We start from the raw sequence: 26,443 nt of genomic DNA on the forward strand, positions 1-26,443 counted from the left end.
CTGCCCAGCCATTCAATATGATCACATATGGTGGCCCCAATTCCATGGTAGTTCCCCAATTTCTGTAATTTCTTAGTCCTTCAAATAATTATCTGTCCCAGCCTTAAATTTATCTAATAATCTGGCTTTGAGGCTGGTGGAGGCCAGATTGTTCGATATATTTAATGTTGAGAATGGTAAATAATTCCAGAGATTCACGATGCTCAGGGAGAAGAAATTTCTCTGCACCTCAGCCCGCTCCTTGTTGGTGACTCTCCCACTAGTGAAAGCATCTTATATCTACCTTTAGAGACTAAGACCTAGGGTGCTGAGCTGGCATTCTTCCTCCTTTGCTGCTCTTCATTCTCCACACCATGACCCTCAGGCACCAGGTCTACTGACTGCTCTGTCTGACAGCCACTGCTATCTATGGTTTGCAAGGTCACGCAGCAGGCCTTGCTTTAATGTAGTCCCCCACGTTTGCTTGTACGGTACTGTCCGGCATGCCAGAACAATGCAGAGAACAAAATCTGGTGTGCTGGGCAGAGCCCTACAAGCAAACAAAGGTGTTTTCCATTCTATCCTGTACCACTTGCAGCAGCCATCGTTTGCCATGGCTGGGAAGCGCACTGCTGTGGGGAGCAGCAGAAAGGCAATCCAGGCCCTCAGGATCCATCTTACTGGGCAGTGCAGATGTTGTAGATGTCAGACTCCCTCAGAGTGCATGAGTCATGATCCATCCAGGAGCACGGCACGTCATCAAAAACAAACTGCACACTGAGAGGCTGGAAACCTTTCTTGTTGATGGGAAAGCCAAAATCAATGAGCACCTGAACTCATGGAGATCCAACAATCCTGGCAAAATCTAAAACCCAGTAGGTGCATAATAATCCTCACTGAAATCTAAGCAGGTGAAATAATTTCTTCCATGTATTGCCAACGTGATCTCTAATGCAATAATAACCATTGTGTTGCAATTCATAGCAGAGATATACTGTGGTCCCTCAGAATAGGGAGTTGCAGTAGTGTAGTGGTGAGCACAATGCTTTACAGTACCAGCGACCTGGGTTCAATTCCCGCTGCCACCTGTAAGGAGTTTGTACGTTCTTCCCGTGACCACATGGGTTTCTTCCAGGTGCTCCAGTTTCCTTCCACAGTTCACAGACGTACCGGTTGGCAGGATAATTGGTTATTGTAAATTGTCCCGTGACTAGGCTAGGATTAAATCGGGGATTGCTGGGCGGAAAGGCACGAAGGGCCGGAAGGGACTATTCCACACTGTATCTCAGTAAATAAATCAAATAATCCTGAACTGGGGTAATTGCAAATCACTGTGAATGTGCCTTGTATACAGAGAAAATTCTGGGCAAAGTTCTCCTGTAGAATATTAAGTATAACAGTGATGACACTCTTAAAACCTGTGCCTTAATATCTTATTTACCTGAGATCCAGATAAGAAGGCTCTTCACAGATGGGAATATTTTAGTCTCCTCCTCTACGGTCCTCTACCTACCTTGAATTGCTAGCCCTTGTCTTGAGGACACTTCTAGTAATTCACGACACATCTCAGCAGCCAAGTGCTACAGAAAGCACATCCTATTAACTTAAGTGCACTCTGTGGACTTTGAGCAGCCCTGTAGTGAATTCTGAAGTTGCAGAGTCAAGTCGCCTGGATGTCATCACGTTGGCCTCTTAGATAATGAGAAAAGTAACTAATTCAAAGTTCTACTTTTCAAGTAAAACTGTTGCACAACTTTTGTGACTTTGAACTCCAATTGCCCACAATGACTGATTGATAAGCTTGAATGGCTGCCAGAAATGTCCGATCAAATGTCAATACTGGTGCAACCTTACCGGGAAATTATCACGTTAATCCTCGTAAAATAAAAGGAGCTTGATCATGTTCCACTGACAAAAACATTATCACATGGTTCCAATTTCTGATCCTTATTTTACACAGTTCAATTCATCACACTCACTGTTGTATTTTAAATCTCTTTATTTCCCAACCAATAATATTAACAAAATGTAACTCATTACCATGAATTACTGATGATACATTGCAACTAATATACTGGTGAACTTTTCTTAGAATATACAAAATACATAGAAATAATGTGCGAAACATGGAAAAATGTTTCAAATGTTAAAATTAGTACAAGTTCTAGATGGAAAATTAAAAGAATCAACATAGACAGGTAACATTATTTGGTATTGAGTTTTTTCTTTATGTAATAACCAACCAATGTCTGTGGTCTCTTCTGATATTCAGAAAGCACTTCATGGGAGCTGCTGATTTGATCGCCTTGCAGTCTGTCCAGCAAAGTGACACAGACGACTGCACCTGTTCAAAGAGAAATCAAGTTAAACGGTTAGGAAACTTGGCTTTTGTTCACATCTTTGATATCCAAACAACACGCATCAAAGTTGCTGGTGAACGCAGCAGGCCAGGCAGCATCTCTAGGAAGAGGTACAGTTGATGTTTTGGGCCGAGACCCTTTGTCAGGACTAACTGAAGGAAGAGTTAGTAAGAGATTTGAAAGTGGGAGGGGGAGGGGGAGATCCAAAATGATAGGAGAAGACAGGAGTGGGAGGGATGGAGCCAAGAGCTGGACAGGTGATTGGCAAAAGGGATATGAGAGGATCATGGGACAGGAGGCCCAAGGAGAAGAGAAGGAAAAGGCGGGGAGGGGGACCTCATTTTTAGCTTAAAAGATGCATAACTATGGCATTTGTTGTTAGTGACAGAAGGCAAGGCATCAAACATTCAATGCTTATCCGTGAATTAGGCTATGGTAATCACTACAAAGCACATCAAGAATTCCCAAATAATTTGCGAATTAAATGCATAGCGTCCTGCACTGCACTTTGTGAACCATTAGGAAATCATCGGCATCAGAAGCATCACATCAATTTAATAAAGTGAAATCATGTTTAATTTGACATGAAATTGAGATCTTCGTCAGTCAAAGGACTTCAGGTAGCAGCAGATGTGTGAATGTAACCACTGACCTCTTTGGGTGGAAAATGGAGTGGGGGGAACAAACTGGAAGGGAGTGAAAATGAGAAGAAAGAGTTTCGATACTGAAAGCAAGGGGCAAGCTGATTGAGGAGTAAAAAGGGTAGAATAAGGGTTGACGCAGTTGATAAAACAAAACCAGTAGATGCACAGGTCCAGGGTGTCACAAAGCTGTTCATCGTATCACCAGAGAAGGAAAAGAGGCGAAGTCTGCTGCTACAGGAATATGAGAGTGGAAGTTCCACAGGGTCCACCAACGGTTGTGATCATTCTTTCCAGGCACAGCATTATTGTACTGATCAGAACGGATACAATACAACCACTCCATGCTGGAGGTATGCTTCATTCAAGCTTCCTCACAGCCCGCCTCCTCCGTATCAGCATGATCCAAAACATGCATTTTCCTTAATTTGCATATCTCCTTTACAGGAATGTCCCCATATTGATTGCCTCAAATATTCTATGTGGTGCATGCACGTCTGCCAGAGATCCAGTCAAGAATCGCATCCTCCTCCTGTAGCTGGTGGGTGGCAAGGTAAGACTTGGTTATAAAGGGCACAGAGAAGTCGCATCAGCACCTGGAAATCCCCCTCCGAGTCACTCACCATCCTGACTTGGAAACATATCGTCTTTCCTTCATTGTCATGGAATTCCCTCCCTAACAGCACAGTGGGTGTACCTACACCTCAGAGACTGCAGTGGTTCAAGAAGGCAGCTCATCACCAGCTTCTCAAGGACAATTAGGGATGGGCAATAAATGCTGGCTTAGCTGGTGACGCCCACATCCCAAAAATGAATAAATATTTAAAAATCAACAAAATACCTAATTGTAGAGAAGAGCACCACTTGGGCACCAGAATCTCATCGTGAGGACTCCAAACGCTTTCTCCATGTGGTGCTGTGGCTATTTTTATAAAGAAGGATGCTGCTCAAACTGAAAGTCAAGGAGGAGGAGATAGACACATCCCCCACTTGTCCATAAGAGGTGATTGATATACAATGGAAAATGCAGCCTACCTGAAAATCAAAGTGATAAGTCTTCATGACATTGAATGTGAACATTTTTTGTCATGGTTGACTATAAGCTTAAGTTGGTTTGAAGGGTGACTCATGAGTGAGTGAGCATGCATGTGAAATGCCAGTCATGACTGTATAGCTGGAAGTGTTTGTGTGATTGTGCATGCGTGTGCGTGTGTGTGTGTGTGTGTGTGTGTGTGTGTGTGTGCGTTTGTGTGAGATTGTGTCTGTGTGATTGTGTGTGTGTGTGTATTATGGTTGTAGGTAAATCGTGTTTGGTGGCACCAGTTTCACATGAGGTTTTCTAACACTGGGACTAGATCAATGGGCCATAATGCCTGGAAATGAGCTTTCAGTTCATCTTCTGCCAATGATATTTTATTTCATCTCCTTCTGGGTTTTTTTGGGACTCTGAGACTGCAGAACATCTTTTCCAAAACCCACTCGTCAAGATCTGCATTTGCCAAAGTCTCTGTTGCCACTTCTCCAAGCATTGCTCAAAAGCAAGTTACATTCTGACTTGCGCCAATGGTTGGAGTCAGAAATTCCGTCTTCTTAAGTGGAATTATGATACAAATCCATCTCTTAGGCTCAGTTGTTGCACAGGATACCCCCCTCCTCCTTGACTTTCAGTTTGAGCAGCATCCTTCTTTATAAAAATAGCTACAGCACCACATGGAGAAAGCGTTTGGAGTCCTCACGATGAGTCCTGGTGGCCAAGTGGTGCTCTTCTCTACAATTAGGAAGTTTGTTGATCTTTCTCTGCATCTTTTATAACCACATCTTACCCTACAGTCCACCAGAAATAGCAGGAGGAGTTTGTACGGGAGCCTGAAGATGCACACTCGATGTTTTAGAAACAGCTTTTTCCCTCTGCCATCGGATTTCTGAACAGTCCATGGACACTCTCTCAACTGGATGTGCTCAACACATACGTTCACACCAGATCCATTAATGATAGCATAGCAGTTAGCATGATGCTATTACAGATCAGGGCATTCCGGAGTTCCAGAATTCCAGTGCTGACTGGAAGATGCATGTATGTTCCCCCCATAACTGCGTGTGTTTCCTCCGGATGCTCCGGTTTCCACACCCAGTCCCAAAACCATAAGACCATAAGACAAAAGAGCAGAATTAGGCCATCTGGCCCATCGAGTCTGCTCCGCCATTCAATCATGCCTGATCCTTTATTCTTCTCCTCCTCAACCCCAGATCCCGGCCTTCTCCCCGTAACCTTTGGTGTCATGTCCAATCAAAAACCTATCAATCTCTGCCTCAAATACGCCCATCGACCTGGCCTCCACAGCTGCATGTGGCAACAAATTCCATAAATTCACCACTCTTTGGTTAAAGAAATTTCTCCGCATCTCTGTTTTATATGGACGCCCCTCTATCCTGAGGCTATGCTCTCTTGTCCTAGACTCTCCCACCATGGGAAACATCCTTTCCACATCTACTAAGTACAGGCCTTTCAACATTCGAAAGGTTTCAATGGGATCCCCCTTCATCCTTCTGAATTCCAGTGAGTAAAGACCCAAAACCATCAAACATTCCATGTATGATAACCTTTTCATTCCTGGAATCATCCTTGTGAACCTCCTCTGGACCCTCTCCAATGCCAGCACATCTTTTCTAAGATGTCAGTCAGTCAGTGGGTGCCGTCCCGAATCCGGGGTTGGCGGCTATGCACCTCCATCTTCTTCGATCTTGCGACAGCACCGAGTACAGCCTCTCCTCCAGTTTGTTCTCGCTGGCCGCCTTGGCACCGCCCGCCGCTGTCCCTGCCGAACTCGAGCCTGAGGCCGTGTCGGCTTCCAGCCGCGGCCGCTTCTTCAAGCTCGGCCTTTCCTTAGGCGGAGGCCTTGGGCAGGTCCAGGCACCCGGTGCAGCGCCCAAGTTCATCATGTCTCTTCTAACTATGTGCACAGCATACGATTCGCAGATACGTGGTGAGGCTTTAATCTCTTCCACGGAAGATGGCCGTTGGCTTACGAGGAGCTCATCCGCACTTTGTCAGGTCTTAATTTTTTAGTCCTGCTGGGTGTCCTCACACCCTCCTCACCAGACTACGTCCAGTGGGGGAGCCAGCCCAAGTCACCGACCACTCGACCATGGTCCCCAGCCGAGCGCCGGGTGCCCGCCCCCCGCCGAATCTCTCCAAGTGTCTGGCGCCCAACCGAAAACCATGTAGAAGGAGATGAGTTATTAACTTCAAACTTTCTGTATTATCACTCTAAGATGAAGAACCCAAAAGTGTACACAATACTCAAGGTGAGGCCTCACCAGTGCCTTATAAAGCCTCCACATCACATCTTTGCTCCTTTACTTTAGACCTCTTGAAATGAATGCTAACATGGCATTTGCCTCCCTTACCACCAACTCAACCTACAAGTTAACCATTAGGGTGTTCTGTACAAGGACTCCCAAGTTCCTTTGCATCTCAGATTTTTGGGTTTTCTCTCCGTTTAGAAAATAGTCCACACATTTATTTCTACTACCACAGTGCATGACAATGCATTTTCCAACATTGTATTTCATCTGCCAATTTCTTGCCCATCCTCCTAATCTATCTAAGTCCTTCTGCATCCTACCTGTTTCCTCAACACTACCTGCCCCTCCACCAATCTTCATATCATCTGCAAACTTGGCAACAAAGCCATCTATTCCATCATCTAAATCATTGATATACAGCATAAAAAGAAGTGGTCCCAACACTGACCCCTGCAGAACATCACTAGTCACTGGCAGCCAACCAGAAAAGGATCCTTTTATTCCCACTCGCTGCCTCCTACCAATTAGCCAATGTTCTAACCATGTTAGTAACTTTCCTGTAATACCATGGGCTCTTAACTTGGTAAGCAGCTTCTTGTGTGGCACCTTGTCAAAAGCTTTCTGAAAGACCACTGCATCCCCTTTATCTATCCTGCTTGTAATCTCCTCAAAGAATTCCAACAGGTTTGTCAGGCAGGATTTTCCCTGAAGGAAACCATGTTGACTTTGTACTATTTTGTCCTGTGTCACCAACTATTCCATCACCTCATCCTTAACAATTGACCCAAACATCTTCCCAACCACTGAGGTCGGGCTAACTGGTCTATAATTTCCTTTCTGCTGCCTTCCTCCTTTCTTAAAGAGTGGAGTGATATTTGCAATTTTCCAGGCCTCTGGCACCATGCCAGAGTCCAATTAATTTTGAAAGATCATTTCTAATGCCACCATAATCTCTAAGAACTTCTTTAGAACCCTAGGGTGCAGTTCCTCTGGTCTGGGTGACTTATGTAACTTTAGGTCTTTCAGCTTTTTGAGCACCTTCTCTCTTGTAATAGTAACTGCACCCACTTCTCTTCCTTCACACACTACAGCATCAGGCATACCACTAGTGTCTTCTACAGTGAAGACTGATGCAACATACTCATTTAGTTCATTGGCCATCTCCTTGTCCCCCATTATTATTTCTCCCGCCTCATTTTCTAGCGGTCCTATATCCACTCTCATTTCTCTTACATTTTTAACATACTTAGAAAAACTTTTACTAACCAATATGTACTGGTTAGTAGGTTAATTGGTCATGGTAACTTGTCCTATGATTAGGGAAAGCTTCAGATTTTGGATCATTGTGCTCCCTTCCAGCAAAGGTGGAACCTGTACAGAAGGGATTGTTTGCACCTGAACTGGAAGGGGAACTAATACCCTAGCAGGAAGGTTTGCTAGTGATGCATTTGGCTGGCGGGGGTGGGGGGGGGTGCTTTAAACTAGAGTTGTGGGGGGATAGGAGCCAGAGAGTGCCAGAACAGACGGTGGAGTGGTTGTGGAGAAAGATGTTGTTAAGATTACGTACAAAATCAGGAATCAAAAGGTTCAGCATGGTGCGACTGATGTCCTGAGCTGCATGTATTTCAATGCAGCGTGTATTGTAGGAAAGGCAGATGAGCTATGGCACTGGTCAGCATGTGGAATTATGACACTGTAGCCATCAGTGAGACTTGGTTGCAGGAGGCGTAGGGCTGGTAGCTCGATGCTCCGGAGTTACTTTTAAAAGTGATAGAGCAGGAGGGATTAAAAATGTTCCCAGGATGCTGTGGGAGGCAAGTGTAGAAATTGCAGGGACCCTAGCAGAGATATTTAAAACATCCTTAGCCACAGGTGAGGTACCAGAGGATTGGAGGATAGCTGATGTTGTTCCGCTGTTTAAGGAAGTCTCTAAGAACAAGCCAGGAGATTATAGGCTGGTGAGCCTGACATCAGTAGTGGGAAAGTTATTAGAAGATATTCTAAGAGATCAAATGTACAAGTATTTGGATAGACAAGGACTGATTAGGAGTAGTCAACATGGCTTTGTGCATGGAAAGTCATGTCTAACCAAACTTATGGAGTTTTTTGAGGAAGTTACCAGGAATGTTGATGAAAGCAAGGCAATGGATGTTGCTTACATGGACTTTTGGGTCACTTTGACATGGTCCTGCATAGGAAGCTGGTCAAGAGGGTTCAGTCGCTTGGCAGATGGTTGCCTCTCTGACTGGAGGCCTGTGACTAGTGGTGTGCTATTGGGATCGGTGCTGTTATTTGTCATCTTTATCAATAATCTGAATGATGATGTGGTAGATCTGATCAGCAGATTTGTTAATGACAGCAAGATTGGAGGCGTAATGGACAGTGAGGAAAGCTATCAAAGCTTGCAGTGTGATCTGGACCAGCTGGAAAAATGGGCGGAAAAATGGCAGATGGGATTTAAGGTGGACAAGTGTGAGGTGTTGCACTTTGGGAGGACAAACCAGGGTAGGCCTTACACAGTGAACGATAGAGTCCGGTAGAGCAGAGGGATCTGGGAATACAAATCAATAATTCATTGAAAGTGGTGTCAAAGGTAGATAGGGTCATAAAGAAAGCTTTTGGCACATTGGCCTTTATAACTCAATTGAGAACATCAGTTGGGATATTATGTGAAATTGTATAATATGTTGGTGAGGCCTAATTTGTGTGCTGTTTTAGTCACCTACCTACAGGAAAGATGTAAATAAGATTGAAAGAGTGCAGATTATAGCGAAAAATTGAATAGCTTAGAACTTCTTTCCCTACTGTGTAGAAGATTAAGGGGCGTTTTGATGGACTATACAAAATTATGAGGGGCATAGATAGAGTAAATGCAAGCAGGCGTTCCTCATTGAGGTTGGGCGAGACTACAACTGGAGGTCAAGGGTTAAGGGTGAAAGGTGAAATGTTTAAGGGGAACCCGAGGGGAAACTTCATTACTTAGAGGATGGTGAGTGCAGAACGAGCTGCCAGCGCAGGCGGTGGACGTGGGTGTGGCTTCAACATTTAAGAGAAATTTAGACAGGTACAAGGATAGTAGGGATATGGAGGCCTATGGTCCGTGTGCAGGTCGATGGGACTATGCAGGTTAATGGTTCAGCACAGACTAGATGGGCCAAAGGGCCTGACTCTGTGCTGTGGTGTTCAGTGCCTCTGTTAGGCTGTGTTAAATAGGTGGGTTGCTGGACAGTGCCTCGGTGGGCTGAAACGGCCTGTTCCTTGCCTCGCTGTATCTCTAATTCAGGACTTCCCAACCTTTTTTATGCCATGGACCCCGACCATTAACTGGGGGACCCTAGGTTGGGAACCCCCCTGATCTAAATAAATAAATCTGGCTGGACTGTGTCTTTTGATTATTGTATGTGCTTAGACGTCATCTACTAGGAGAGGTAGGTATGTTAAAACAAACACCCAAGTCTTAGCGTATGTGAAATTACGTCCGAACAAGAGGCTGTGATGAGCTGCGTATCCAAAATGCTTGGGGCCAGAAGTGTTTTGGATTTTTGGATTTTTTGGGATTTTGGAATATTTAATGAGATAGCTCAGGGTTGGCATCATTTCCGACTCTGAATTTGTGTGCAGTCTTTCTCTTACATTTGTTCATCACTCGTATGTACTTAACAGTAAAAAATATTACACACGGTACTATTAATATAATGAAAATATAACGTGTGCAGGCTAACAAAAGCAAGGCAACAGCGCTGGGGGAATACCGGAATCAGCTGTTTAGCAACAACAAACAACGGCAGGCTTTCAGTCTCCACCTACAATGCGTGTTTTGATTAAAAGGTGCAGGCTTTCAGTCTCCACCTACAATGCGTGTTTTGATTAAAAGGTAACAGGATGCTGCATTTGTATTTTACCTTTTTTTACAGGTTTTATGCAAGGTATGAAAACAATCAGCATCACAGACTCGTTCTGGTGTTAGATTTTCAACAGCGACGCTTTAAAAATTAAATGTCATGTAAGGTTAAAAAAAACAATCAGCTTCGCAGACTTGTTCAGGTGTTAGGTTTTTGTGATCAGCAGACGCTTTAAAAATTTTACGCTGTGCCTGTTCTTAACTCTCTGCAACAGCCTGCTGAATATTCACAATTACCTTCAATTTTCAGTTTGTCGTGATAGATCTTTGCTTGCTTCACGATCAGCGTACTGTGAAGCAGCATGTGCTCATTGCAACCCTGACAGTACACAATCAAGGTCTTCATTTTGCACTCTATGTAGTGTTTTTCTAATTTCCATTAACTTCTGTTCACTACAGATGCAAGGTCACTGCTCAGAACTGTCAGTGGTGTGCAGAGACCTTCACATCACCTGAGAACCTTCTCAGCACAATGTGGAATTTTCCATTTGTGATGTAACGTCAGCGCACAAAAAGGTTTTGGATTTCAGAGGTTTTTGTGTTTTGGAATTTCAGATTAGAGGTTCTCAACCTGTAATTCCACACAACAGTTGCTCACTTCAAAAAGCTAAAAACAATTTCCATTCGGTAAGTCATTTTCAGTAATGAAAAATATGTTCTAATAAAGCAGAAATTATTTTGGTGAGCTACAGGTATTAATAACCAGCTTTTTAAAAATTATTAAAGCAGCAGCACACTTATTGTAAATAGAACACTATGCAGTCTATAAAGTACAATAATGTAACTTTAAGAAATATTCTACAAAGAAATTTCAATACCCCTGTGGGAAGTATTGCACAAGTATATGGTTACCTGGTAATCCACTTCGGGCGCATATGGCTGCAAATGCAGCGGACTCCATCTCAATGTTCCGAACTCCTGCTTTATGGGCAGCATGCAGGTAATTCATCTTGTCCTCGGCAGTGTAGTGGCAGAAAGCACCGTCTAAACGGGCCTGGCCTGCAGGAAATAAAAATATTATTGACGTGGTCAATTTCCTCATTAGACTCAAATTAAACTGTTATCCTTATGGAAAATCAGGCACATCCTCTCCATGACCTGCTGAATAAGCCGTGGAGCCCCCTTTCGAACAGACTCATTCAGCTCCGCTGTCACAAGGATCGTTACAGAAAATCTTCCCTACCAGATGCAATAAGGATACACAAATTCATCTCTGTGCGACAGAAGAACACATGTCATAGTACAATAGTCTCCGCTTTATTACTCTGCCCATTATTATTGCACACATTGGTACCCTATTTTTGTGCATATTATATTATTCTGTATTTATTATTAGTTAAGCACACTGCTACATGTGTTTTCAAATGTTGCTGCTGTAACAAAAAAATTTCCCACTCAGGTTCAATAAAGCATTATTGTTATTATTATTCGGTTACAGAAGAGTCACAAGAACTGTAGTAAAATATTTTTAATATCAATAGAACAGTGAAGTTTGTGAAGCAACTAGAAATGCACAATAAAGTATTCTCTGTTAACATATGCTATCCATATTTTTCTCCATATGAAAATAATAACAGCTCACAGAAGTCTAATAAACATGTTTGCACACAGCTCTATTAGATTTTATGCTCTGACAGATGCATAACATGATAGTTTTTGATTCATTCACAAGTTCCAGACACTTTGGTCGTACATTAAGCAATTTGTTAGACCACTTTAGAACAAGGTGCAAACTCTCATACAGATCAAAGTGGGTAAAGATTCAGGATTTTGTTCCTGAAAAAATGAATCAAATTAAATTTTTAAAGAGACATTAACTTTCTAGCTACAAATTACATAACTCCATTTAAATATCTCTGTTGCAGTGATGAACTTTGAGCATGCCTCTAGTTTATAAGTTTAACCTCTTGAATACTAGCTGAGGAATGTAATTGCTACACCTTATGCTATCAACATGAAACTCCATGTTTTTGGGTAAGTATGACAGATGTGCAGGATACATCTGTCATTGAGAAACTGCAGCATTCTTACGAGAAACCATTGCAAACTAATTATTAAGTTTACAATTTTAGACTCTGAAGCAAATCTTCTCTTATTAAAGATGTGCTCGGCTAGAAGATTGCTGGTAAGGTTCCTTTCAGAAAGTAAAGATCAGAGATAACACTTTATCCAGAAAAAATGTAGAAAATTTGATTTTGTTTAGAGATACAGTATGGAACAGACTCTTCCGGCCCTTCGAGCCACACCACCCAGCAACCCCCAATTTAACCCAGCCTAATCACGGCACAATTTACAATGACCAATTAACCTATTAACCAGTATGTCTTTGGACTGAGGGAGGAAACTGGAGAAAACCTATGCATTCCACGGGAAGGATGTACAAACTCCTTACAGAAAACACTGGAATTGAACTCCTAACTCCAATACCCCAAGCTGTAATAGCGTCTTGCTAACCTCCATGCTGCCGGGATGCCCCAGGTTTAATGTATCAAGAGGTGGTACACAGTAACTGCTTAAGAACACATACTGCTGCAGAGAAGACGTTTGGTTACTGGGCCTGGATATTAACAATATTTTCAGTACTCTGGAGAATCAAATTCAGTTTTAAAAAGAGGAATATTAACCCCCAGTCTAATGAAGCTTTACTAAAATGAACTACTGGAAGAATTACTGGCGACAAGAATTAATAACACAGACAGTCTCTTGAGGAAAAAAAGGGATGGTGTTTACTGTTGCAGGAAGAAGAACATGACAGGAAGACATTTAGCCTTTTAACCATCTTGTCCTTCCAAACAAATTTGAAAATTGCATACATCTGCAAAAACATGGCTCTCAAAAGATATATGCAAAGGGATATCAAGTTAATCATCAGCAGTTTTGAAATAATAGATAGCGTGAAGACCAAGTTCAGAATAAATTGATTATCAAGCAACATAACACGTCACCATATACAACCCGGAGATTCACTTTCTTGCAGGTAGAGTAAATAATAGCAACAGAATACAATGAATGAAAAGACTTCATCCACAAGACAGACAAAGACCAAACACTATGAAAATAAATATCAAGAACATGAGATGAAGAGTCATTGAAAGGAAGTCCATAGGTTGTAGGAACAGTTCAGTGATGAGGTAAGTGAGGTTAACTGAGGTTATCTCTTCTGGTTCAAGAACCTGATAGTTGAAAGACAATAACTGTGCCTGAATCCAGTAGTGTAGGTATTGAGGCTCCTGTACCCTCTTCCTGATGGCAGAAGCGAGAAGAGAGCATGGCCTGGATGGTGAGTCCTTGATGATCAGTGCTGCTTTCCTGCAATAGCACTCCTCGTAGATGTGCTCAATGGTGCAGACGGCTTTAATCATGACAGACTGGGCTGTCCACCAAATGGACCACAACCTGGTTGTAGTTTGGAGGCTTGTGTGTCTCAGTGACCCAGAGAAGCTTATACTTTGGCTCTTGGTAAGATCACCCATGCCAAACAGGTCAAAGGGTAAAGCCCTGACAAAGAGGGGCCCACCAGTATCCAGGTTCAGGAGTTCAACCCTGACTGGACAAACACAACTGTTACAGAAACAGCAATGAAGAATCCTTCTGCATCAGTGTGCAATGGTATTCCTGAAGCTCTACCCAGGACATGCATGGCTGACAGTAGTGAAATCCAAGAGGAAGCTACTGGCACGATGAAGGAAGACCTGATCACCGCCAGGACTAAAGATGGCCAAGGACAGACAGAGATGAAGGATCTTCATTGCTGACCAAAATGCCAGCAGATGCAACAGGCAGTACGTAAGGAAGGACTGGGCTGTATCCACTACCTTTGTAGGCTTTTCCATTCAAGTGCGTTGGTATTTCCACACCAGTCCATGATACAACCAGTCAATATACTCTCCACCATACACCTATCAAAGTCTGTCAAAGTTTTAGATGACATGCTGAATCTTCGCAAACTTCTAAGTAAGTAGAGGCACTGCCATTTTCTTTGTAATGGCACTTACATGTGGGACTCAGGAGAGGGCCTCTGAAATGAAAACACTGAGGAAGTTTCTGACCCTCTCCACCTCTGATCCCCGATGGAGATTGGCTTACAGACCCCTGGTTTCTTCCTTCTGTAGCCAACAATCAGCTCCTTGGCCGTGCTGTCATGGAGTGAGAGGGTGTTTTTGTTGCACTATTCAGCTAGATTTTTGATCTCTCTCCTATATGCTGATTCATCACCACCTTGATTCTGCAACGTTGTCATCAGCAAACTTGAATATGGCACTGGAGCTGTGCTTACTCTCATAGTTTTAAGCATAAGGCAAAAAGAGCAGGGGGCTAAGTGCACGGCCTGTGCACCTGTACTGATGACGAGTCTCAGCTCAGAGCATCGACTGTTTACTCCTTTCCATCGATGCTGCCTGTCCTGCTGAGTTCCTCCAGCATTGTGTATGTGTTATTGTCACCTGTATTACTTGGTTTCTCTTTGTAGGAGGTGATAGTATTCAAGTCCTGGCACAGATGTCGAGGATCCCTCAAAGGTTCAAGTTTCGACCAGAATTGCTAATTCCCTCATGAGATGGTGTTCCAGAGATCACACCTGGACCTCTTGTGTCTTGGTCACCAGTTCTGAGTGTCACTGATCTGGCCCTCGGCAGACTGCAGATCTCACGATTCATCCAGAGCTTCTTGTTGGGGAAGACTGAATGATCTTATGGGGACGCACTCATCTACGGCTGTTTTTATAACGTCCATTACAACTGTGGTGTACACGTTCAGATCGCTGGTGTACACATTCAGATCCCTGGTGTACACGTTCAGATCCCTGGTGTGTACGTTCAGATCCCTGGTGTACACGTTCAGATCCCTGGTGTAGACGTTCAGATCCCTGGTGTAGACGTTCAGATCCCTGGTGTACACGTTCAGATCCCTGGTGTGTACGTTCAGATCCCTGGTGTACACGTTCAGATCCCTGGTGGAGATGTTCAGATCCCTGGTGTGTACAGGTTCAGATCCCTGGTGTACAGGTTCAGATCCCTGGTGTATACATTCAGATATCTGATGTACAGGTTCAGATCCCTGGTGTACACGTTCAGATCCCTGGTGTACACGTTCAGATCCCTGGTGTGTACGTTCAAGTTCCTGGTGTACACGTTCAGATCCCTGGTGTACAGGTTCAGATCCCTGGTGTACATGTTCAGATCCCTGGTGTGTACGTTCAGATCCCTGGTGTACAAGTACTGATGAGTGTTTATTCATGGCCCAGTCCGCCAATTCAAAGCAACCCCTTAGTCGCTCTTCAGCCTCCCACGACCATCTCTTTGTTGCTCTTACCTCTGGAGAATTGCTTTACCTGCGTGCAGGTAGGAGGATAACCAGGTGCTAAAATATCCCTGAAATGTGCTCTAGCAGTTAAGTAACTTTAAGCTGGCATGTAAATTCTGCCTGTTTGTATGGGAAGCATTACAGAACATGCCTGTCTGCAGAGAATTAATAATGAATTGGCCTACGAAAATATCGAAAGTAATATGCCTCTACGCCTGGATTTTTGATTTGGATATCACTATGTCTTCGGGGAGCCCAAATCTACTTTAAGACATGGCGCCTTTGCATTACAGAGGGAAATAAAACTAGACATTTGGTTTAAGTAGGCCGTAGGAAGTGATGAAAGAGAGTCTTTGCAATACCTATAAGCAGTCTGGTTCTGACAACTTCTTGGCTATTACACTCCACGGGTGAAATGTTTATAGCTTGCACCTGAGAGTCATGTATCAAATAAAAACTGGTGTCTCTATAGTTAAATTATTGCAATTCCAAGAAAGCTCAAAAATAATAACTCCCTGGATTCCAGGAAAAGAATAGGCGATAATCCTCCAATTTACTTTGGCGCTACTTTATGAAAGATACTCCCTGTCATTTTACACACAGAGTCATTCCCAGGAGTCACCTCTAGGAATGCACAAGCACACTTTGGATAAAAACTAGATCGAATGAATGGCTTCCTATTGCAACTCACGAAAAGCCCTACTGAAATTATGACTGCACATTAAATAATAAAAGATAACCAGCAGATACGGACATGTGTACAGCACCTTTGGAAGAGGTGGTGGGGGCTGGTGGCACAGGAGGAGTTGATCTGAAAGAAATGCAGCATTTTCATGGCACTAAATGCTCCATTGCTTTGACCACTCAGTGTACATGACTCTACACATTCCTTGCAGATGTTTCTCATACTGTACAGAGCAGATGTTGCTGTAGAACCTTATTCCGCAACAATACTTCCTCTGCAACACAGAACAACTACAATTTGTGGAGAACCACTTCAAAAGTGCATGGATCCATAGATGAATGATGGTTAATCTGACGGCAAAAGTAAACCACTAAGGGCACAACTTGTCACTATAGATAATGAGTGACTGCCAATGGGCTTAGTCTCCAGAAAGCAGAATCTGATGTCAGCAGCAATATTAACAATAGGGAAAAATCAGTTTGATTGACACGCTCATACTCAGAGGTGCAACCACAGCTTGTGGATGGAGGTCATAAACTGTTCAATTGTTTCTAGTAAATTTGCACTTTGTCATGTCTGTTTCTTTCCTTTCAAAACAGTGTCTGAAAATTTCATCCACTTCATTCTATTCAGTGGAGGGTTACAATCTTTTCTGAGGATTTTATGGAGACTTATAGCTTCACTGATAACCTCAGATTTCTGGTTCTAAGTTCTCGTTCATAAACAGTAACTTCCAGCTGGACTGATGGGCAGGGCTTACTTTCTCTGACCACTCAAATTTTGCACTTTTCTATTTATTAAATCTTCTCAACTGATGCGCAGTATTAGTGATAATGCTATTTCAATGAAATGGCAGAAAACAATATATTGTGCAGCCCATATGAGATTTCATTTTGTGGCAAAACAATAAATCCCTGCCATTAATGAAACAGCTGAGGCCGTCAAAGGAAAACAACGCCATACCTTAACTTCCAGTAGAAATCACTGGCTCATAAGTTGTGGTGAGAAAATAAAGGTGAGTGAATAAACATTCCTTGCCATGATAGAAGAAACCTTGCAGCATTTTCTGGAGCCCACACAAGTGCAGATAATTGCAGAAGTGCAGAAATCCAGTTGCTGCTGTCAGTGATTTCCTGCATCTTCACAGTGATTTGTTAAAACTTTCTCCAAAGCAACCTGCAGAAATTATTTAAGTGATAATAGCTTCAGGTTTTTTACAACCACTTCTTGCGATAAAAGAGCACTGAAGTGCTACCTTTCCTTGCAGGTGGTATAAGTGTTAATGCATAACACCACCATGAATGCCTAAGACACCTCCCTTACCCCAATAAAACAATTTTTGTATGCAAATTATGATAAATACTTCAAAGTACAGTGCCCAGTTAAGATGAAAAATATATAATTTTATGTTAATTTCTTGTAATATTTCAGACTTGGCCTCATGCCTGTTATTCATGTCCATAGGATATTTAAAAGTGTGATTATTTATTTTCCCAGATTTGGACATTGTTGGCAAGCCCTGCGTTTATTATTTAACTGGATTTAAATTCCTTTGTTGTTGTGGTGCACGTTGTCCACCATTATTGCTGCCAGCTGTCCAACGATTCAGGATATAGCAATGAGCTCCTTGAACTGGGGCAATCGTTCTGCAAAAGTACTCCCACAACTTCACTGGGCAAGCACCTACAGGATACATTTCGAGCAAAAGGGAAGGGAAAGTGATGCCCAACTGGGAACTTGTGGATGGTAATGTTTCCATTTGCTCTGAGAGTCACAGAGACATACAGCACGGAAACAGGCTCTACTGATAATAATACAACTGCCAGCTACTTCTGCGGGCAGCTCATTCCAAACATGGATGACCCTCTCAGTGAAAAAGTTGTCCTTCAAGTTTCTATGTAATCTCTCCCCTCCCACCCTAAACCGATCTCCTCTAGATCTTGATTCCCAACTCTGGGACAAAGACTATGTGTACTCAGCTGACTGTGTCCATCATGATTTTAATACACCTCTGTAATATTACCAATCATTTTCCTAGGTTTAACCTCAGTCCCTCTAGTCCTGTACATTGTAAATCTCCTCTGCACACTCTCCAGCTTAATGATATCTCTCCTGCAGCAGGGTGACTGAACACGATATTCCAAGTGCAACCTCACCGGTGTCTTGCCCCTGCTGCTGGTCTGGTCTGATCTTAATGCCGTAGAAGTCACAGGTTTGGGAAGAGCTAGAATTGGCCCACATGAGGAATCACAGGACAATTTGCAGCCAAACACACTGCAGCCATGGTGCGATGGTGTTGGCAAAGACGAACAGAATTTTCGATTGGGTGCTAATCAAGGGTTGCTTCATCCTGGACGGTTTTAACCGCTTCAAAGTTGTACCACTGCACTTAGCCAGTCAAACGGGAAGTATTCCACCATATCTGTTTTCTCATTTTTAGTTCCAATAAACAGCCAGAATAACTTAGCTTCCTCCTCCACCGAAGCTCCCTGATCTGCAAATCCACCGTTTCCTGCTTTTATTCCACTACTGTTGTTGTGAGCCTCATAGCTGGAAAGACAATGCAAGGACATGACTCACTCGCCACAGGATATCCGGTATTTACATACTGCGCCTACAAAATTTATGATTAATGGTAAAACTGTTTGAGTATGTTAATTTTGAGGGTCAGAGTTAATGTAAGGACTCTGAATACCAAGAGTAGATGGTATGCATCTCTCATGATGGAAATTCTGACACAGGTTAATGTGTGAGAAGATAGTTGGTGGAAAGTTTCAAGGCATATTGAGAAAAGAAGTCTCATCCAAGGAGTGACATGGTCCAAAATCATTACATGAAAGGCCAAGAAAGGCAGAAATTCCCATCATATTTAATATAGAAAACAGAACAGTTCTATAGAACAAATGAACAGGTCCTTCACCCCACGATGACGTTCTGAAGCAATTACATCCATAATCAAATGGCCAGCTAAACTGATTTGTTCTCCCTACATAATGTTCATATCCTTCTATTTTCCTCACATTCATGTGTCTATCTAAAGGTCTCTAATGTTTCTGCCTTTATCACCACCCCAGACAGCACATTCTAAAGACGCACCATTCTCTGTGTAAAAATTCTTGCCCTTCACATCTCCTTTGAAATTATAGCCCCCTCACCTTTAAAGCATGACCTCTGGTATTAGACATTTCAATGTCTGGGAAAAATACTCCCTGTCTACTCTATCTATGCCTCTCATAATCTTATAAGCCTCTGTCAGATCTCCCCTCGGCCTCCGCATGCCAGAGGAAACAACCCAAGTTTGTCCAATCTCTCATTACAGCACACACATCTAATCTAAGCAACATCCTGGTAAATTTCTTTTGCACATTCTCCAAAGCCTCAACAGCCTTCCTATAAAGGGGCGACCAGAACCGTATGCAAAACTCTAGTTGCAGTCTAACTAGAGTTTTATAAAGCTGCAACATAACTTCTTTGAACTCAACATTTGACTGGGTTAAACTTCATTTGCCATTTCTCCACCCATATCTGCAACTGATCTATATCCCATTGTATTCTTTGCTGCTTTGCTATGCCATCCACACCACCACCAATCGCTGGATCATCTGCAAACTTACTAACTCACCCATCTACGTTTTCATCCAGCTCCTTCATATACGTCACACACAGCAGAGGTTCCAGCACAAATCCCTGCAGAACACCACTAATCACAGACCTCCAGCTAAAACAACTCCCTTAAACCACTACACCCTGTCTTCTACCAGCAACCCACTCCAAATGGCCAACTCACCACAGATCCAATGTATCTTAATCTACTGGATGAGCCTCCCATGAGGGACCTTATCAAACACCTACTAAAATCCATGTTAACAACATCCACAGCTCTACCTTCATCAATCACCCTCATCACCTCGTCATAAAACTCAATTTTTTAGTAAGACATAACTTATCCTGCACAAAGCCGTGCTGGCTCTCCCTAATCAGGCCATGGTTTTCCAAATGCTCATAAATCCTATCCCTAAGAATTCTCTCCAGTAAGTTCTCTACCATTGATGTGAGACTTATAGTCTATAGCTTCCAGGATTGTTCTCTTCTTGAATAATGGGTCAACATTAGCTAATAACCAGTCCTCTGGGATCTTGTTACGGTTAGAGAGGACATGAAGGTAATAGTCAAGGCCCCAGCAATCACTTCACTTAACTCTCTCAATAACCAGGGGTATATCCCATCCAGCCCTGGGGACTTATCCACCTTAATGTTCTTTAAGAGATCCAACATTTCTTTTACCTCAAAATGCCAAGCATATCAATATTCTTAGCATCGATCTCCCTCTCCTCCACATCCTTCACCTTTGTAACTACTGATGTAAAGTACTCATTAAGGACCTCACCCAGGTCTTCCACATCCAAGCAATTGTTGTTCTCTTTATCCTTAAGTGATCCTACCCTCTTTCTAGTTACCCTCTTGATCTTGATACATGTATAGAATGCCTTGGGATGGTCTTTAATCCTGCTTGCCAAGGAGTTTGCATGGATTTCCTAATTCCCTTTATTGAGATTTTTTCTGGCTTCTTTACAATCCTCAAGGCTTCTGTTTGATTCCAACTCCCTAAGTTTTACACACTTTTCCTTTTACTTCTTGAGTAAATTCATCACCTCTCTCAACATCAAAGGTTCTCGTATCTTTCCATCCTTGTCCTTCCTTCTTACTGGAACATACCTATCCTGTACTCTGGTTGGTCTTTAAACACCCTCCACACGTCAGATGTGGATTTGCCCAAAAACAGCTGTTTCTAGTTAACTCTCCCTAGTTCCTGCCTAATGCTCTCATAATTTGCCCTTCTCCAATTTAATAATCTCCCACAAGGTCCATACTTATCTTGTCTAGAGGTATCTGAAAACGTAAGGAGCTGTTGTCACTTTTCCCTATTGTTCACCCACTGAAAGGTCAATCACCTGGCTAGCCTCATTACCCAACTCCAGGTCCAACACAGCCCCTCCTCTTGTTGGACTATTTACATATTGATTTAAGAAACCCTCCTGGATGCACCTAACTAATTCTGCCCAATCTAAACCCCTTGTACTCAGAAGGTCCCAGTTTGTATTAGGGAAGTTGAGGTCCCCCACGACAACAATCCAATTGTTTTTACATCTTTCCTTAATCTGCCTACAGATCTGTTCCTCAATGTCCCGCTAGCTATTGGGAGGGTCAGTGGTGTAATCCCATTGGAGTGATTGCACCCTTCCAATTTTTGAGTTATACTCATACAGACTCAGTGGACGAGTCCTCCATTATGTCCCCTCTGACTGCAGCTATTGTCCCTGATTAGTAGTACAACTCCCCCACCTCTTTTACCTCCCCCTCTATCTTTTCTAAAGCATCAACACCCTGGGATATTAAGCACCCATCCCTATCCATCTCTCAGCTAAATCTCTGTAATGGCCACAGCATCATAGTTCCCTGCACTTACCTATGCTCATCACCTTTACCCATTATACTCCTAGCATTAAAATACACACACTTCAAACTATCCACCTCAACATATCCATTACTTTGCTCCTGCCCTGACATCTACCTTCTGCTCCATCTCTCCACTTTCTAACCTGATGCTCTGGTTCCCACCCCCCTGCCAAACTTCCCAAGTAACACTAGCAAACCTCCCGGCCAGGGTTTTGGCTCCTCTCCAGCTTACGTGCAACCCGTCCACTTGTACTGGTCACCCCTGCCCCAGAAAAGGCTTCAATGATCCAAGAACCTGAAACCCTGCCCCCTGAACCAGTTCCCCAGCCACTCATTCATCTGTACTGTCATCCTGGTCCTGCCCTGCCTAGCACGTGGTACTGGGAGCAATCCAGAGATTACTACCACGGAGGCTTTGCTCCTCAGCCTCTTTCCTAACTCCCTATACTCACAGTGCAGGACCTTTTCCCACTTCCTACCCATGTCTTTGGTGCCAATATGTACCACAGCCTCTGGTTGCTCACCCACCCTCGAACGTAATCTACAGCCGCTCTGGGACAACCTTGACCTTAGCACCAGGGAGTCAATATACACACTTGTGGCATTGTGGCCATGAAATCTTCTAGACTCCCCTAACTATCAAGTCTCCTATCACTATCACTCTGCCTGACGTTAGCCTTCCTTGCTGGCCACAGTGCCACTGGCTTGGCTGCTACTGACGTGCCCTGGTAGGCCATTCCATTCCCCCCCTACAAAAACATTATCCAAAAGGGTATACGTGTTGCTGAGGGGAATGGCCACAGGGGACCCTGCACTGACTGCTCACTCCCCTTACTTCTCCTGGTGATCGCCCATCTACTATGTGAAGCCCACACTCTGGGTGTGACCATCTCAGTAAAAGACTCATCTCTGAGGTTCTCAGCCTCCCAGATGGCCCTGAGTGCATCCTGCTCCGGCTCCAGTTCTTTAACCTTGTCAGTCAGGAGCCAAAATTGGGTACACTTCCTGTAGATGTAGTTATCAGGTACCCTGAAATCCCACATGTCACAGGAGGAGCATTCCACTGCCTGAACTACCATCCTGTCTACACTTGTTATGTGTGGCTCTAACTTCTTAAGCTTAAGTTCTATAATCAACGAAATAATTCCAAATGACTCAGCACTCTTAGCCTCCAACTGTTCTCACTGAAGCCTGCTGAGCCGAAGCCTCCCACTCTAACCCTGACTCACTCCCACGATGGCCGTTCCGCTTACGCCTTCCCTCTTTTTATTGCCCCTTGCTAAATTACTAACAACCTAGGCAATCTCCTACTCCGCAGACAAGTCCCAAGAGGCTCCATTTGCTTTTTCAAACTGACGTGTAAAATCCACAAGGAACTGTCTCCAACTCACTCCACAGTCTCATGCTCCACAGACTTTAAGATATAATAAGTAGTATCTTTAAGTTACGTAGAAGCCTGCAGGCTTATACACTCATTGTCTAATTTTTTTTTCACTTCACACACACATAAATGGCCTCCTTCCATCCCTCACTTTTTTATGATTCTTCACACTGGCTAAGCAACATTGAGGAGTTCTTCAGAAAGGTCTTACAAGCAAAGAGAAGGATGAAGGATTTTATGACAGAATGCTTGAATGACTGAAATATCACCTGTGGGACCAATTTTGAGAGTCAATATTTACATCAGTGGAGCTAAATTTATAGATCAACAGAACCATATGAGAGGTACTTACTCTAAACGCGGAAATAAATTATTTTGCCACAAGCTGCCAGCCATCCCAGGATAAAACCAGATTAATGAATCACAAGGGATGGAGTAGTTTGGCAGGCTGAATGGGTCTCATGTAAGTAGCATGTTGATTAAATGGAAAGGAACAACCTTGTATTTTCATGAGATCTGAGATCATTCTGTACAAGTAAGTTACTTTTGAAAGTTAGTGTTGTTATTATGCAGGCAATTTAAGAACATAACGCAAACCAAAACAAAAACAACTCCTGCTAAACACTAACGTAAGCTCAGTTCTAATGGCTTACAGGTGTAGTTGTTTCTGGGTATCTATTGAAAAAAAAATTTAAATGGGCAATTATAGTTGATGTCATGTTTTGAACATCAGCTAAATTTTACAACTTACTTACTTGTTATTATTTTCTCTTTTCTTTGGCTTATTTTTACTAATACCAGTGTAATAGATAGATAACTTTAAAAATTAAGTCACATTATAAAACAAAAATGTATTCTGCCCCCAATTTTTTGTCACATAAATAAGTATTATAACCAGGGATTTTGATCAATTTAACTGAGAATTTTTATTTGTGAATCACATGTTCCATTTTCCCAGCAGAGCCCAGAAAACAGGAAGAATCGTAAAGCATGAAAACTAACAATTGAAAAACCTGAAATATCAACAATTCAGAAGTCTTCATCCCCACTTGCTTAGTACTTAGTTGAACCGCCTCTTGCACCTACTACAGCCAGTAGACTTTTTGGAGAAGTCTCCATTAGCTTTGCAAGATTTATCCATTCCTCCTTGCAAAATTGCTCAAGCTGGGCTAGCTTAGTTGGGGAGCAGCAGTGGACAGCAATCTTGAGGTCTTGCCAGAGATGTTCAATCGGGTTAAAGTTAGGACTCTGACTAGGCCACACAACACATCAATTTTCTTCATTTAACTCTATGGTTGCTCTGGCAGTGTACTTTGAGACATCATCCTGATGAAAGGCAGACCTCCTCCCCAGTTTAAGCTTTCTGACAGAGGTTGGCAGATTTTTATCCAGGATCTCACTGTAATTAGTAGCATTTATCTTCCAATCAATGCAGACAGGAATTCTAGACCTTGCTACTGAAAAGTATCCCCATAGCATGATGCTACCTCCACCGTACTTTACAATACGGATGATGTTAACTGATTGATATGCAATATCAAATTTATGCCCCACGTACAGCTTAGAGTTGAGGCCACGAAGTTGCACTTTAGTCTCACCCTATCACAAGACCTACTGTCAAGATGTGGAAGAATCTTCTAAGTGACACTTTGCAAAGTCTTTTTGGGCAAGGATATTCTTTTTTTCAGCCAGGGCTTCTTCCTTGCCACTTCGCCATTAATGCCCTTTTTGTGCAAGGCCTTAGGGATGGTCTGCAGCTCACTCAGTGACTGTTGGCACCACAGTAGTCTCTCTTGCAAGTGTCCATTCTTCTCTGGTGATTAGGTTTAAGGGGGCGGCCTGACCTAGGCAGTGTGGCTGTGGTTTCATATTATTTCTACTTTTTCACGATGGACTGCACTGTTCGGTGCCTTTGTACCCGTCCCAGATTTGTGTTTCTCTATTATCATTTCCCTGTCTTGTCTTGAATGCTCTTTTCCCTTCATTTTGGTTTGAGCTGTTGAAAATCTACCATACTGTTTTACCTTTCAGAGAGAGGGGGCATTTATTCTTATGAATTCATCGAAAACAGGCTATCCTCCAATTTTCTACATCAACAAATTCAATGAATTGGTAAGGCCATATACAGTATTGTACCTGAGAAAAGTTAGCTTAGCAATTACAAAGGGGATGAATACTTTTTCAGCCTCACAATTTTGGTTATTAATTTTTTGTAAATTGTGGACAGGTTTTGGAATTTTTCTTTTGGTTTGACATGATGCATCATGTTTTGTAGGTTAACTCAAAAATCCTAATTCAATATATTTTAGATTTAGAAAACGAGGCATAATATGTGAAAATAGTTGTGGGGTCTGAATACTTTTTCAAGGCACTGTATGTTGTACCATTGTCTTTCAGTGCCTCTATGTGTCACTGACATACCGTAGCCTCAAGAGCTTCGTTAGGACTTGAAAAGTAGCAAAATCTTGGGATGTAGGTTATCCATCTGTCAGTTTCTTTTGCAGCTTCATTGTAAGGAACCTTTTTATGGGGATTGAGGACAAGATGAGAGACCCAGGACCTGTGTGCCACACCGTGCTATGAGTGTGGGGGGGGCGAAGCAAGAGCTTGGAGGGAGGGACGGTCTGGGTCGCCGAGGCTCAGCAAAGTGTGTGATCGTGGGAGGGCACAGAACTGGGAAAGCAGAGTTCCATAAGGAGATCCCTGTCCAGTAGTACGTGCTGAAGATCTTGTTATCCTAGAGCTCTCAGGGCCACTTGGTCACGTTTCTCTTGCAGACTTCCAAAAGAAAGGAATGATATCACTCTATCTCTGACTGATGTTAATATTTGATGTAACTCCCATTACTGCTTAGCTGACTTCCAGAGTGACGTGAAATGACCTGGAAATGGCCATTACTATATTTCACTCCAGAAAGTCAATTTTCAACAAAAAAAAATGGAGCATTATTTGATTAAATTCCAAGGCAATGAATCTTAAATTATCCTAAATGGTATTGGACCTTCCAGGACACTTTTTTTCTCTTTTAAACTGATGAGGCCAGAAATTTGTATGTACAACCTTATCTAACCTTTAAGGACACTGAGGAGATTCTGGAAATCACATGATGCCAAGAACTATGTCATGATATCAATCCAAGTACAAAATTGAGGCAATTTGATTAAAAGTAAAATATAAACACGAATGAAGAACTCTGTAGTCAGAATCAAAACAACAGACTGCAGTTCAAAATTTGACGTGTTGCTGAAAATTGAAACAAAAAACCAACAAAAAGAGGAAGAAGGGAAACAAAAAGAGAGGGAGGCTGATAGGGAAAGGCAAACTGGAGATCAGAATTAGTATTGTTGCTTGTTGAACTGACAATGAAATATTATCAATGTCCAGTAGTTGAATCTGGTTTATTTAAGCCATATAACTATGCTGGCTTTTGTT

At 42.7% G+C, this 26,443-nt stretch overlaps 1 protein-coding gene across 2 annotated transcripts in view; it reads right to left on the reverse strand.

The window, feature by feature from the left end:
• Positions 1-1,960: 1,960 nt before the first annotated feature.
• Positions 1,961-26,443, reverse strand: part of upp1 (uridine phosphorylase 1) — a 61,818-nt gene continuing 37,335 nt past the window's right edge. For both annotated transcript variants that reach the window (XM_072283525.1, XM_072283524.1), the window contains 2 exons: positions 11,040-11,186; positions 1,961-2,323 (listed from right to left, as the gene is read on the reverse strand). In XM_072283525.1, coding sequence (XP_072139626.1) covers positions 2,184-2,323; positions 11,040-11,186 — 287 coding nt within the window. In that variant the 3' untranslated portion in view covers positions 1,961-2,183. The remainder of the gene's footprint in view (positions 2,324-11,039; positions 11,187-26,443) is intronic.

This window comes from Mobula birostris, chromosome 19 (assembly GCF_030028105.1).
Source record: "Mobula birostris isolate sMobBir1 chromosome 19, sMobBir1.hap1, whole genome shotgun sequence".
NCBI lineage: Eukaryota > Metazoa > Chordata > Chondrichthyes > Myliobatiformes > Myliobatidae > Mobula > Mobula birostris.